At 36.3% G+C, this 16,388-nt stretch overlaps 1 protein-coding gene across 1 annotated transcript in view; it reads right to left on the minus strand.

Moving 5' to 3' along the window:
- Positions 1-16,388, minus strand: part of EML6 (echinoderm microtubule associated protein like 6) — a 111,740-nt gene that overhangs the window by 66,614 nt on the left and 28,738 nt on the right. The window contains exons 2-5 of the mRNA XM_010004607.1: positions 11,415-11,574; positions 6,168-6,266; positions 4,053-4,121; positions 1,317-1,502 (exon numbers count right to left, since the gene is read on the minus strand). Coding sequence (XP_010002909.1) covers positions 1,317-1,502; positions 4,053-4,121; positions 6,168-6,266; positions 11,415-11,574 — 514 coding nt within the window. The remainder of the gene's footprint in view (positions 1-1,316; positions 1,503-4,052; positions 4,122-6,167; positions 6,267-11,414; positions 11,575-16,388) is intronic.

Raw genomic sequence — 16,388 nt, forward strand, 5'->3', positions numbered from 1 at the left:
CCTGCTGATTCAGTATTCAGAGGAAAACCTCTCAGTCAAGATACAAGCTGCACTGCATGGGAATTAATACAATTAAGGGAAGACCTCTATTTTCAAAGTGGCCTTGTTCAATGTCTTAATAAATTAATATTTCTAATAATTAATTGTGTAGAGATTAGAAATTGGCAAATTCTCTAATATATAAGGATGAAAAAGAACACATAATATAGAAAGAGATAGTATTTAATAATTATAATGAATCTGAATAAAATTCTGCAAATATACTATAGGGATTTATTTTTTGCTAAAGATATTTCCATGTTATAGCAGTTGCACATAACCATAACCTGGCAATTACACAGTACTTCTGCAGGTAACATGTCCCACTGACTTCAGTCTGACTGCTTTCATAAATTTGGGATTATTCTATAAATAACAATTACTGTCCTGAACATCTAGATCTAATTTAAAGAGCTACACCAAATCTTGATACACTGCCACCATAACTAATTTTGGGAGGTCAGAAAAAACTGTTAGGTTTGCAGTACTCTTCTAAGAATGTTGTAGAAGAAAAATGTAGTGACAACTGTTAGATTTTATTTCGCTCTTCTAAGGAAAATACTAATTTCCTTTTGTTCAAAAAACCCTAATGCCATTACCCACAATCACATTGAAAATAAGAGTAGCTCTCAAACACATTCAAAACAAGACATGGAAATCCTGCTATGACTTTACTGCAGCAGAAACAGAGGCATATATTTACTATATTAGTCTGGTTAGAAATCTAACAAGGTCCCATGCTTTCCCTTTTCTCTCTGTAATTATAAATGTTCCAAACTAGGGGGGATGTTGTGAAGCCAACTGAAGTAAACTTTGTTCAGAGCACAATTCACAGATTAAACAGGTTTAGTTCACATTGAAACTTTTGTGAAGAGTCAGACTTCAGCATTGGGAATTTTGGTGGTGAAATTCTATATAAAATAAGACAATTTGATTACCAGTTATTTTTAAGTAAACTTATCATAACTGAAGCTACTCAATCTGTGAAAATTTAGATGTTGAAACTTCACTTTAGGTTTAGAAACTTCACTTTAGATTTAGTCTGCTTGGTTAGATCAGTGCTATAAATATAATCAGTTCTGTCAATTAGCACAGCTAGCATCTGTTGACAGCATGTAAACAAAGTCTAAGATTACATTAAAGTTCTTAATTGAGGAACAGTCTTAGACATTCTTCTGACCTGAAACAGAAGAAAATCTTTGTAGATAAGCCTTCAAGAAGTTTTCCAATTCAATGAACCATTCGTTTCAGAAATTGACATTAAAACCACAACTTACACTGTGTGCTCCTTGAATTGTGCGGACCAAGTTTAGCCCTTTCCAGACATAGATGTCTCCATTTAAAGCACCAGAGTATGTGATATCTTCTTTTGCACATGCTAAACAAAGGATAGTTTGGAGATCTCCTGTTTTACCAAATATTCCTCTCTTTGCTGTCAGGGCATTTCCACATAATGTCCAAAACTGTTAAAAGTAAAAGGCATATTAGGAAAAAATTCTGCAGAATTTCTTTTTTTCCATCCTAGTGTGCAGATCTCAGACATACATATTTACACAACAGTGTCTGGACAGATACTTAAATGACTCCTGTAGTAGGATCAGAATGCCCATTACTCCAAAAAGATCCCTCTTACCAAGGAAACCCATTGAGAATACAGTAAATCTAAAAACAAAAGAAAATTATCAAACTGTTTAAGCAAGTGAGGCACAATTCTGATTCACTATTGCAACACTACCCCTTCACATTATCTCACTACCTTTTATCATGTTTTGCTGGGTGATATCTCCCAGTGTGAATGCCCACTTTTTAAAGCCAGGAACATCCCATTTCTCTTGTCTGCAAAACTTAAAATGCAATTACTGTTCTGAAGCAATAAAATACCTTTAAAGAAATGAATGTGACTGGAGTAGGTATTTCTGCCCTTTTCCAGTGCACTGAGAGAGATATGTCCCTTAAAAATAGTTACATTTATGGAGAAATTATCTGTAGGATGGAGACTGCAGACACTTGCATGTGAAACAACTCTCTTTTTGAATCAGTTCAGAGTTTTAGTTTGGGGCTTTTTGCCCCCCCCCCCCCCTTTTTTTTTTTCTTTAATAGACATAATTTTATCAAGCAGTGAGGATAATTAATGCACTCAGGTCCCTCTAAAGGATCAGACCTTCATGGGAAGGCAAAGTGAATCTCAATTAGGTGTGTCAGAAAAGTGTGGAAATATCCAGGCCTATCAGCACTAGGATGTTCTGGACTCATGCAGAAACAGAACAATAAATCTGTGTGGTGCAGTACAGCCCTGAACGGACTTGCCAGCTCAGGCCTTTACTACTTGAGGCACCTCTGCTCTGCAGTCCACTGCACACTGGAGAGAGGCCTTCAGACACTGAACAGGAATGTTGAAGTGTCTGACATTGATGCATAATGTCTGTCTTATTCTCACTTTATGTGTCTACATCTTTTCACAGTTATAAGCTGAATTTTTAGGTCTCCTTTTGTACTTACTCCTATGAAATTCCTATCAAGTGGAATTCCAGAAAAACCCTAGATCAAGGATTTTTAATTCAGATTCTTGTCTATTTCTGATTCAATTAATTTTTCTCTTTGTCTCTTAACATAAGCCAATTTATGGGAAGGTAGTGGGAACACTTCCTCCAGAGCTTTCACTCTGTGAGTAAAGCACCCGCTCTCCTGACTTCTGGTTAGCTGCAGAAGGGCAGAAGAGCAGGCAGTAGTGTTAGGAATTAGGTGGAGGGAGGATCCTGAGCTCAGTCTGAAATTCCTTAGTTCCTAGGCTTTACCACAACTCCTGATATCTGTCCAGCCAAATGAGCCAATAGAATTGAAAGGTAAAAGGAATAAATGGCACTCTTCCCAAGGAGTAGTCCCAGTCCTCACAGTGATAAATTACTTTAGAGCTGATCCTTTCCTTCCTTGCAAGTTAAAGTAATTCTCACATTCCCAGAGCCTTATAATGTACAGCAAGTACACAAACTGCTGTTAGAGCATCACTGGAGGGGAACATCGTTTCCTTTCCACAGATTATTATTATTTTTTTTTTTTCCTTTTGGCATGCCTCTGTCTATATGTATTTACTTTGCCTGGCATTATGCATGTTCAGGGTAATTATGGCCATTTAAAACAGAATACAGGTGCCAAACTAAGACAGGTTTTGGAAAACAGCTTGCAGAATGCAACAGATGGTATCACTGCTGCCAAAACCACCCACAGTTTGAAAGCAGTGGTGGTTTTAAGGGCACAAGCTTCCTAGTAACCAGAACGAGAGATATTAACTGGTTCCCTAAACTTCTAGTTAAAGCTCTTCCCACCCCACCCATGTGAAGTAATTGCCATCTGTTAGAAACGCTTTTGAGGAGATAGGAGAAAAATAGCAACCTGCAGGAAATATTGGCAAACAGAAGGATTTCTTTCTAAGCTTTTCACGGACATGAGAATGTTTTATCTTAAATTTACAATATATATCTAGGTTCATATTTAAAGCACCTCCAAAAAAGGTGACGTAGAGGGAGCAAAGAGTGGGGCACTAGAATTTTCATATGTTCATCTCTGCAGGTCTTGCATTCCTTCTCTGGGGTATTCCTGCAAAAGCTGGTAGCCTCACAGGCCCTAATAGGAGTTCATTTAATTCATACTTTTAATTTAGTTCTTCCTATACCTGTTCAGTGACCCTTTGTGATGCTTGATGAGAGAAATCACTAAGGGCTTAGACACTTTTGAAACAATTTAGATGGAATGGAGAGGGTAGAGAACAAAAAAATGACAAGTATATAGTGATGAAAATTTCACTAAATGATCTTCTCATTTAGCTTGTTAAGTAGTTTTGCACCTCAGTCACTGCTGAATGTCTCAGTTGGCTTCAAACAAAAAATTCTGATAAAATGTTCACAGATTAAGGAAGAATATGAATTCTCTTATAAAGCCCCGATCGTAAAAGAGGACAAATTTCTTTTGTGACATTTATTTACTTTTTAACAAAAAAAACAATAAAAGCTATTTACCTTTATGTGTTTTACTCCACAGCTGACAATTCTGTTTGGTTGATACTGATCCCAGGAAATATCAAATATCTGTTAAGAAATACAGTAACCTGATATTTTAAATTATACAGTAATTGCATCTAGGCTGTTTGCTTTTACCAATTTTTTAGGCATAATTTCTGTTGTACTACTAAAAATGAAAGAATGTTTTTTAGGTAAATTTGGAACTCCATGTAAACAAATATTAAAGCAAATATGCAGAATTCTTTATCAACACACCTCATTCCTGCCTTCATACTTCATACAATCTATTCCAAGATCTTTTGAATAATCAATATTTACTGTCTTAAATAAAATGGGAATTATGGTGTAGAGCTAACATTCCTCAAATTTAGGGATGGAACACACGTAGATTTATCTTTACTCTTTATTTTTGGTAAAAAATACAGTATCTAATTTGACCTGATTAACAAAAGACCTCAGTGACAAGCTTACAGCATATTCAGTGACTATGGGATTATGCCAAATAAAAATACTGTGCGACTTGGAAACAAGAAGTTTGTATTTTGGACCAGATTTTCAATATGTCATTTTTAGAGTTTTTACCTCTGGCATTCAACTTTTACAATGCCCAAGCTGAAGACCAGTGAGGCTATCACAATCATTAGTTACTTCAGGAAATGTATTTCTATAGAGGAAGACAATGGGATTTTTTTTGCTGCTTTTAGCTCTTCAGCTGTTAAGTATAAATCACAACAAAATTTCAATCACCTTACAGGAACATACTATCTTAAGCTTACCCATCATTCACTTTATACACGAGGAAGCATGGCCTTCCAACAAAATATCTATCTTCTTTATAAACACTAGAATTTACAGTAGTTTAAGTACTTTTTTATTTAAATATTGTTAGAACACACAAGATATTCCACTTTCAGAAATGCTTTATGACTTCTGCACATTAAATAATCAGAATTTGCAGCCTAATTAGATATGAATTCTTTCCCACTCCCTCTTCAGTGCAAATTCTCCTTTTTCTGGTTGTGAAAGCCTACTGAGACTAAGATTTTAGTACTTCTTGCCTGTCCTGGAGTCTTCTGCTAATTCAGAACCTGTTCTTGTACCTACTGAAGTCAGTAGCAAAACTTCCACTGACGTAACTGGGAAGTGAATCAGTTCTGAAAGAGAAATTCAAGTAAGGACTAAGATCCTGCTGTGTTGGGAACACTGTAAGTAAAAATGAAGTAACAGATTTATTCAGATGACACATAAGATGCAGATAGATTGTATGTACACGCAAACCAAAGAGAAGGGTTTAGTCTGCTCCTTTGAATACACAAATACTCCATTGTGTACAGTAAAACATTATAATACCTCAAAATTATAACATTCTAACATGTTATAATATAAAACCATAGAATCATTAAGGTTGGAAAAGACTCTAAAGTCATCAGGTCCAACTGTCAGTATCATACCATATCCTAATATGTGTAAGAGAAGAGTTGTCAGAATGTGTCCATAATTTATTTTAACATATGTATTCTTGTGCTTATATATGGCAGGGAGGTATTTTGCTTATACTAAACCTGTTTAAACATTTCTTTATTCTGAATAATTTTCTAAACTCAGACCTGTTCAGCTCTCATATGTATTGATGTTATGATCCTTTACTTGAAGTTGATAGATATAAAAGGAATATTTATCCTAATTATATTTCTCCTACAGGTAAATATCTTAAGCAAAAATAAAAGGGAGCTAATGAAACTTTCCCTCAGGGTAGTATGTCTTTTTGACATATTCAGAAAGAACATTATCTTCATCCACTGAGCTAGCATTTCACATCTTATATAAAGTGCTATAAATCATGAATCATCCCAATCAGTGCTTAATTACAAAGATTTCCCTCCCTAGGCTTGCCAGACAGTCAGCTGCAGAATCCATCATTTGCCTCATTGATTAACAGTGCTTTGTGCTACCTCTGGCACAATGAGAAGAAATAAATAACTTGTTCAGTATTTTAAAAGCCAAGTAGAAAGACCAAAATTATCTTTGTGTTAACCTAACATAACCAAAGCTTATTTTAAAAAACCTTTTGTAACTCCCAGACAAAATTCAGTAAACCCTTCATACAATTACCCTGTCTGAATGGCCTGTAGCTGTTGCCAGTAGTTTTCCTCTCTTCCAGTCCCAAATACACACTGTATTTTTGGCATCCAGTCCCACTGAAGCTAAATGCTAAGGAAAAACAACAGTAATCCAGTTAACAGAAAATCAACTCAAGAATCACTTTACTGTAGATCAGATTATTATGCTTACAAATGGATTTTCCCACATGTGGCTTGTGTTTGAACTACCTTGTCAAGACACCCCTGAGATATTCATACTGACTTACTGGAGAAAATACTGAAACATTCATAATTTCTAAAAAGTCAGGTTATTCATTTCAAGTTACCAAGTACACCTCTTATAATGAAATACCTGAGGTGCTTGTTTCAGGCACACACATTTTTACCATTTTGACTTATTAATCTGATAAATAAAGAAATAAATGCTTTTACTATTTCCAAATACAGTTTTGGTTATTATGCTCCTTTTGTTGAGCTTTAGAATCAGAATTTTATATACTTTTAATAATTGCCTTTTACATATCAAGCATATCAAATCACCAATTAAAATAACTAAAAATATTAATCACTAAATTAAATGAAATTATTAATTAAAATTAATATTCACAAAATAACTAGTATTATTAATACTTTTAAATTGCAATAATGCAAAAAAGAAAAATACCAAAATAAAACAGAACAAAAAAATCTATAGTAGAAAAAATACAGCAAGGCATTAAAGCTATCAAGTACAGTACAATCAAGAGAAGAAATCATTATTCATAAAGAAGGCTCCAGTTTTCATTCTGTAGCAAAATAATTCAGAGACAAGGTGCTCTGGATAAAAAGCCTTTTCCTGCCATTTCTAAGCGTAAAAACTGTGTCCATCTTCCTCTTTAAGAGAGCCACTATCAAAAGTCTCTAGTTTAAATGCAGTAGGTACACATGCACCCTTCACTGTCTTCTTAGTCCTTACAGTTCCTTTATTTTAGAGCAATGAAATATATACTTTTAAACGTTGGTGCCATGGGAGTTGACAAGGTGCATTCATTATGCCCAGTGCAATACCTCAGCTCTGCCTAGTGAATAATGCATAACCCAAGTAATATCCTGTCAGCAAATGTACTATGCCATATGGTACTCATGAAAAAAATAAAACAAAACATTACAAAACCCCAGGACTTATGCCACAAGTTCCTCTGAATCCTGGCTACTTTTATATTGTCTTTCACTGCAATAAAAACACCTGAGGTCTTGTTAAACCCAACTGTGTGAGAAGCTGTGGGAAGAACTTGGAAGACACCAAGAAGTCAGAAGGCTTGATTATGATTATATTACATCTGTTTGAAGGTTCCATATGCGAGTCTTGGAAATGGGAGATAAAGGTTGGTCCAAAATTTGGGATTCTACAGGTAGATGTGATTTAAAAATATGGGGTTCCATCTCAGTTGTGTACTGAATATCTGCATTTAATCCAGGACAACGTATTTGAGACATCCATAATGAAGGACAAAGAAAATCTAATATGGGAAAGAAGAAACATGCTCCTGCCAGTGACCAACAAAGAAATACATATTTTGAGAAAGGACTAGTAGTTTTATTTGCCCTTGAGCAATGTACACCCACCCACAGGTCTGGATGCACAGATCAAAACACGAGATACTTTTCATGTACTCTAGGTGATCCTGCTGTCAGGGGGGTTGGACTAGATGAGCTTCCAAGGTCCCTTCCAACCCATAAGACTCTGAGATTCTGTGATTCATGGAACCTTCACTGATTCCAGTTTTTTCTCACCTCTTTTATACTGTTTTCTTCACTATGGAAACCATGGCAACACTCACAGTATCTTTTAGATTCATGATGTGAACAACGTCAGAGCTGAACTGTAACTACCAGTCAGGAAATAACCATTAGAGAGGTAGATGGACAGTGAAAATAGCATGAAAGGGGAAATTAGGAAGTATTTTCTATTTTCTTCTAACAGGTCTACTAAGGAGGATCTTCTGCTGGCAGAAAAGTGATAAATCCTGAATTTTCTTTTTTGTTGAAACACATTTTTAGTCCTTCTTCTGGAAGAGAATTTGACAGAATTCTGTTCAGAGAATTCACAGAACTAGCAGAAGAAAATACCTGCCAAATAGTTTATGCACATAATTAAACAATTATTTTTAAATCCATAAAGATTTAGAAGATCTGGCTAAAGAAGTCTACTGCAACCTAATGCCAAATTTAGAAATGCATGCAGGTATTATGGCAGTGCCTTCCTCACCCCATTATTTATTTTTTTTTAATATTTAGAAAGCAGACAAAAATTCTTCTAAAATAATTTAATAGATACAGGACCATATAGTATTGGTGAAATACTTCAATATAAAAGACGTTAGATCTGTGGGTAATTCTTTGGAGGACAGATGTTAGTACTTTTAAGGAGAAGCTGCAGTTAATTCCTGATTCAACAACAGGCAAACTGACAGCTCTTCATTAAACATCTAAGCAAGCACAGCTTCCTTCTCACCAATTATCATTTTTTGGCCATAGAAAAAGCACAAACTAAAGTAGGTATTCTTAAACAGCAACAGTTCTTCAAGATATTCAGCCCCCATGAGTACTTTTGAAATAATGTATTAATTACAGATATTGTGAAAAATAGGAAATTTACTCAAAATATATTTGTCTCCAAATTTAAAACTATATTAAGGTGCCTAAAATAAAGGAAGCATATAAGCTATTCCCTGATTTAAGCTGTGTCTTGATCTTCTCCATGTATTACAGAAGATAACAAATCCTGTTTATTTTCTAATACCCAGTTTGTACTAAACTATGCCAGGGAAGCATTACAGAGACAACTATGCTGTCTCTGGGCAGTGTCAGCTGAAGTCCAGTGGGGAGGAATATTTCAGAATTACTTCAGCTGAATGCCTGAGACGGACACCCTGGAGTTCCTAATAGAAGAGGTAATTCACTTGGCTAAAATACAGATGCCCAGTGTCTCTGCGTTGAGCCTCACATCCTGGAGCTGTGCAGCACCGACTCAGCAGTTGCCCTTTGAGCCAGAAGGTAGGCACAGTGGAGTGGGAGGAAGCCAAGCTGACCTCATGGGAGTCCTCAGGTCCAGAAATACAACTACCCGGGCTTTTCCTCAGCCTGCTTTTATGTAGGAAGTGAACAGCTGACAGAGTTAGCAAAGAAAATAATACATTTCTTTTTGTATCAATACTGTAACTGTTGAATTTATTTGTGGTTTGGGAGTAAAATACAAATCTATCTTGGCTATTAGCAGACATTCAATATGAAAGAATGAAAGATATGCATCAGAAGGAAAGGTGCAAGCAATCTATGCAAGAACTGTTCTGTGCTATCACAAGATGCCAGCTTCTTTGGGGATGCTGACTCAATAAACAGGAACTGCTAACTGCTCTGAATTTCAAATACACAAAAGTCTTTTTACCATGCCCTTTAATTTTGGCTCAGCACAGCAACTTCTTCTGCAAAGCCAAAAAGAGCAGCAAAAAGTTAATATATTATCCACATTTATGTTTTCCAGCATTGGTCTTTCTCCAGATATGAAAGCGCTCTGTGCAAATTTTTATTTCCAGAATAAACTGCCATTTGTCCAGCACTTCCCAAAATGAGAAAGCAGGGTCTCACTGCAAGGTCAACCCAGCAGTAAGTTCACTTTTTAATTACAGCCTGGTGCTCAGCAGGATTTTCGGAAGGCCCTCCACCTTTAACTTATTCTGACTGGGCTCTTTGGTGAAGTTTTATTCCCACCAGGTATTTAAATAGATTTTTTTTAGAAGTTTATCCATAAGTTATATGAAGTTAAAAAAGATAAATTTAAGAACAGATACATCTGAGTGAACAATATCTTATAAAACATAACACTAGAAATTTTATTCCATTGATTTGAGGGTTTTCTCATCTGATTTTTCTTAATTCCACAAGTCCCAGGAATACCTTTTCTTTTTATTAGAATTGGCACAGGAGATTTCAGAGGAAATGGCCTTACTTAAGAAAACTGGAGGAAGCTGGTTGAAAACTAGGCTAAAAAAAGAAAGCTAATTCTGACTTCTAAAGGGGAAATACAATCTATAGTGCTGTTAGTAATTCAAGTTACCCAATGCTTTGTAAACATGTTAAAGGTAACTGCTCATGTTGGTGTCTTTCTTATTTCAGACTAATCTTTAAACTGAATATACACAAGATAATGCACAATAGAAAAAGTGCTTTTGTTTCATGTGAGAATACATTTTATGCATTGTCTGGCTAGTTCTGATCTCAGAAATAATAAAAGGCATAATAAAAGCCCTGTGCAGCCAGTGGAAGAGTATCTAGGCATGGGGTGATAAAACACTTCTCAACAAGGAGCTAACCATCTAGAATGTGATTTTAAGAAAATCATCTAAAGGCAGTTCTGCCCTACTGAGATGCAATTCTGAGGTACACAAACAAATACAAGAAACAGTAGGAAGCTGCGAAAGAATCCAGGTATCAGCTAATCTAAGCATTCCTAAAAATATTTTAGCAGCCAATTATAACTTACGACCACACTGTTACATCAGAAAGCACATTTGGACATCCGTAATCACAACATTGCACAGATAGATATTTATAAAGCTATGAATGTGAAATATTTCTCATGTTCATGTAAACTGTAGATCTATTTTCCTCCTACTTCATTAACAACTGAATGCTTTCAATAGTTTGCCTCCAAGGAAAAATAATAACCAATATGTTCAGTTGTGACTAGCTCACCATTTACTTGTGTTTAAAATTTTGTCTCAAATTATCATATAATCTAATCACATATAATCTAATCACATTGTACAAAACCACACACTCAGTGTCCTAACCCCATTATTCAATTAAATGGACTGTGCAGCCCAGCCAGTAAGACTCCCCTAGCAGGGAGATTATTATAGTTCCTCTGCCAAAAAAGCTGCAGGATTGTGCAGACTTTGCCAAGAACTGATCTTTCTGAACAGCAGGTGACAAATATGTGGTGAAGCTATTACATTTAAGCCACAAGGGACCATTTCTACTATGGAGATTTGCCCAACACCCAAAGCCTCCACTGAACTTGGATGCTAGCTCGTGGTTTTCATCTCAAAAATATCTTTGAAAGAGTTGTATTCGCAGTCCTTGCATTAAAAATGTAATTGTAATAGGATTTCCAGTACTACAGCCATATAGCCACCTAAACATACTTTCATGGGTGTATCTTCAAGAATCAGAAATCAGACTAAATTCAAAACACAGAAAAAGGAGATATACAAACCTGGCCATCTGAATCAAAAGCCAAGCAGGCAACTCCATGTGTATGGGCATCCTTAAGAACAGACACAGTCTGTACACGGTAGGAATCCCAGATGCAAATGTAAGGGTCCTTCCCAACCTGCCCTGTAGCTACTAAAGTTTTATCTGGATGAACTGCAAGGCTGAAATAAAACACAGTTGAAGTTATAATACACTTTCTGAAGCAGTAAAATGGCACAAAATGTGAAAAACAAACTATAACATCACCTTCTTTTTAGTTCTCAAGAACTTGAGCTTCTTTTGATTTATTAGAATGAATGTGTCAGCTGTCTTCGAAACTCAGTCTATCCCACTTTTTAATTAAAAAAATGTTTAACTGAGACCGACATGGCAAGCACAGGATAAAATTTATTACGTAATAATACTTTTGACTACAAAATTGAAGGAAAACAACCAGAGAACTTTTTAATACCTTTGACTGATAAGCTGAATTAATGCACAAGCTTTTATCTTAGTTGTCCCTTGCTTCATAAAGTCAGTGTGCTTCCGACAGTTTATTCCTCTTTTACCCATGAGCTCAAATATTCTGCAAAATGGACCAGTGGCTGAATAATGGATACTTTTTCACTATGAAAAATACATGCAAGAAATCCTCTCATCTTTACATGTTTAAAGATAGTAACCTCAGAAGAGAGAGTGAAATAAATTGTTCCACCTATATTTGAAGAACAATTACATACGTATTTTAAGATCCACTTTCAGTTACTGGTGCCTAAGAAGAGGTGAAATTTACTCTGCCTTTATTAGTTTACCTAATTTATTCTAAAAGCCAATTAAAAAACTGTATTTTGCACACACACACAAAAAGTCACATCAAGCCATATTTCTACCACGTAAATGCAAGAAAGGTGCCCATGTTTCAAAAACTGGTATTCACTGATTAACTCCACAAGCATTCAGAAGATTTGTTTTAACCAATTTTTTGGGGCATATTTTTAAAATACTCAGCTTTTTTTATTCTCTGTAGTATTTGTACAGAGATACATCACTGCAAGCTGCATTGTAATGTGGGCTCTATTAGCAGAATCAAAATGTATTTCTGTTCATAATCCTTCAGATATTAACATCTTCACCAGGCAGCCCATACTATCCTACTTTCTCACCCTGTGAACATTAGTATTTACGTCTATTTTGTTGTGTTGGGAGCATTCCTCTTAGATGTCAAACATTTTCTGGAACCAAGCAGTAGCATCATTTAAAAAAAGAAAATACAGTTGTATTTCCTCATCACACAGATTTTCACTGTAACATGAGAGACAAACGCCACCATTTAGCAAACTTCATCCCACATTAACAAGAGGAATGCAGGCGATCAGTAGTGACATGGTACCAGAAGCTGCTCTTTGCAGCTATTGTGAGCTATTGTCAAGCTGCCCTTCAATCCTTGAGGCATTATCTTTGACAAAACCCAGAGGATCTAGTTTGAAAATCTAGCTTGGGGATGTTAATAATAAAAAACCCTCCCTGAGGTAATATGAATACAAAGACGGGTGTACAGTGTTATCCAGGAAGCAAATTTGAACAATGTACGTGAGCTACAGTTGAATAAAGAAACATGTCCTATGAATAAATGGATTTTCAACAGATGGCTCAAGGAAGCTGAATATTTCTTCTACCCCAGGAGTGGATAACACTAATTACTAAGAAGAATTAATTAAAAAACCAAAAACTTAAGGAAGTTTCTCAAACATATGTATGCAATCATTTTCAGGTTAAAGAACAATTCATGCAAAAAGACCAATTTTAGCATAATGCCCAGTAAGACTGTTTTATCTGCTCCTGCACTTGCTCGTTCATCCTACCCTTCAACAGGCTTGGATTCTGCATTATGCATTCTGTGTAGCAACTAGTTCACTTCAACTTTAAATCTATGAGGGGAAAACAGGATGACTCCATCACACTTAAGTGGCGATACCTACAATTAAGTTAGAATACTTTTCTTCAGTGGTAAGAACCAGATGGAAAAGATTAATTGTGTTAACCTATCTCACTGCTTGAACAGAACTGCAGCTTAATTACATCTACCATTGCTTTCTGTAGTTCAGTTTTTACATACCAGAACTTCCTATTTTACATTTAGTATTTCCATTCCTGGATATAAGGTTAAGAACAAGAACACATTTCCTTCAACATAAATACGCCTGTACTGAAGGCGTTACTGTTATGTGGTTTATCCTTTCTGGCACACAAAATCAACTAGTGGGTGAGCTAAAATTTGGAACTAATATCAGTTTTTGGCACCTAAATAAGTAGTCTGATTTTTCAGAGCCGCTAAGGACATTCATCTCCCCCTAAGAGCCTTTATAATGCACTGTATCTGCCTACATTCAGTCTGGCTGTTAGATAACCAAGTGTTTATTTTTGGCAGACAGACAGTGCGTTACAAAGTAAGGAAATTGAGTCCAACTTCAATAACAAATATTCGTTACCATTGGATACCTGCATATTATTTACATGTTGGTGGTGTATCAAAATATAAAAAATATATGTGCAATAATATAACATACCTGCTGTATGGGCTTAGATGGTAAGATTTCCTGCTGGCACAAGTTCTGTGCCCTTCTTGCCTTTTAAAATTAGTAAATCTTCATTGCTTGTGTTTGGAAGCATTGGGTGCCTTTGCTCAATCCTTCCAAGCACATATCCTATCCTATATCTAAAACACTTAAAATGATACCACATCAGTATATTCATCACTGGAAAACACTGAACTATGGTGATAATGAGATATGAAAATAGGATTAGAATAGATTAGGCATTCAACAACAGCAATTTATGGTGTAGAAAAATATTATTAGGGATGTACTTCCTATTCCTTCCAACAGAAAGAACATCTAGAAACACAAGTCTTTATTATGCAACCAGACAATTTTCTGCAAGTCACAGGCAACAGGTCTGCAGAGATCTGAGATATCTTTGCATACGTCAGAGCTGTCTGAATAAAGCAAATGACTGGACCACTGAAGTCTTACCCTTTTGAGCAAGTCAGTAATTTCTTCAGTCTCAAACCCCCTACCACACAAGGTTACCTCCCTTAGCCCATACTCCCTTGCTCTGCCCATCCACCAGAGTTTGATCACTCTTGGCAGGGTATGTATATCTGCAGATCTCGGTATTGAAAATACCTAACAGTTCTCATACCTAATAACAATAAATAAATCAGGAAAAATAAAATCAAGACTTACAACTTAAAATAATTAGTATTCCTCTTAAATGTAATTCACATAACTCCTGTGCTTTTCCCGTCAGTGCACTATAGAAATTATACCAGCAAAGGCTTACTACCCATTAGCAGTGAGAGCAGGGTTGCTCCATGGGGAAAGGTGAGCTGGAAACCAAGGGCAGCCACAGCACCCTCACTGAACAGGGCGTAGTCCCGTGAGATTTAAGTGCATGGGCAGAAGAAATTTCCCCAGAATATTTCCCCTTGCTTTCCAGTTTTATAGGCAAATGGAGTGGCTCTCTGGCTAAAGCGTTTGGGTTGAAATGGAAAGGATAAAAGTAGCAGGTCTTGCTGCTGGTTGGTGGTAGTGGTGGCAGGAGTGGCAGCCACTGCTGCACCTGCCTTCGCTCTGTGGGAACAGCACCAGGTGCAGGTGCACATGTATGGTGCGAGGCAGAGATAAACTGCTCTGGAAGTGCATGTTCCCTACCTTCCAGGGAAGGCAAAGAAAGCAAGGGAATTCCTGGCTCTTCTGAGCAGCTGAATGCTTTTGTGTATGCACAAAGCTAACTGGGAATTCCAAAAGCACTCTGATGTGTTTGCAAGACATCTTCAACAGAAGTGCCTTGATACACACTTCTTTAAAGCAAACAATCCGTTTAAGATGAACCAGTAAACTTCAGGTAATATTTTAATATTACAATTTATTAATAAAAAGGTCTATTAGGAAGAAGAGGTTTCATGGAACATTTCCTTTTCCTTCCCAAGATCAACAATTCTAAATCTAGCATCCAAGGCTGGAACTCTGTTAATTTAGGATAATTAAAGATGCCAGTCGTGTTCTGGCAGGGTCTGGTGAAATGCTTTATAAAAGTCATTAACGGATCCATCTGATCTGGGGGTCTTGCCAGATGGCAAACTCTTTATTCTGTTGCAATAATATCCCGCTCCAAGATTTTCTTTTTCTCTTACAACCATGTCAGAATTTCAAGGGACTGAAAGTATTTGCTTCTTGTCTATATTGTTGTTTGTTGGGTTGTTTTGGGTTTTTTCTTTCTCTAAGAGGTTCCATACCTTTACATACATATAGTACAGATCTCAAGTTCAAAACTGAGATGGAGCTAAGTAGAAAAGTTCTTCCATATCTGAAATTTTCTGGAAGGCAAACTGCTTCAAGTACTTGCATTGAATATTAAGTTGCTTAATTGAATTGAATATTCTTTGAATTTTATATGAAATTGTAATTTATTTATTTAAATTGTTCCAAAACTGTGGATAAAATAAATCTTTTCTTCATGAAGCACGTAGTCAAGGAACCAGAATGTTATGGCGCCAAAAAAAAATTACAACTGGGAAGAACAAAAAATGTGGTGAAGGAACTGATGATAGTTAAGGAAGAGAAGTTTCAAGGAGAGAAGAGAAGGCTCAGGGTGGGTTTAATGACAGCCTTCCAGAATGTCAAAGGCAGTTATGGAGAAGGTGGAGGTACTCTTTTCACAAGGACAAAAGACTTTTTCTCTGTAGCAAAATAAAATATCTCTGAAGAAAAAAATATTGCCAAGAAGCTTGAAGCCTGCCCTGAAATAGGCCATTATGTGCCAGTAGGTATTTTCTTCTCGTTTGCCTCCTTCTGCTCTATGCTGTTAGCTGTCAGTGCGCAAAGAAGTGACACTTTCAAGACCCTGACAGGCCAGCAGGCATGTCTGAAGATCAAGGATCTTTTCAGCTCTGTTGTACTGCTCACACAGTGCCAAGGACAGGGCTGTGTTCCCA

This window comes from Chaetura pelagica, unplaced genomic scaffold (assembly GCF_000747805.2).
Source record: "Chaetura pelagica isolate M959 unplaced genomic scaffold, ChaPel_1.0 scaffold171, whole genome shotgun sequence".
Taxonomy (NCBI): domain Eukaryota; kingdom Metazoa; phylum Chordata; class Aves; order Apodiformes; family Apodidae; genus Chaetura; species Chaetura pelagica.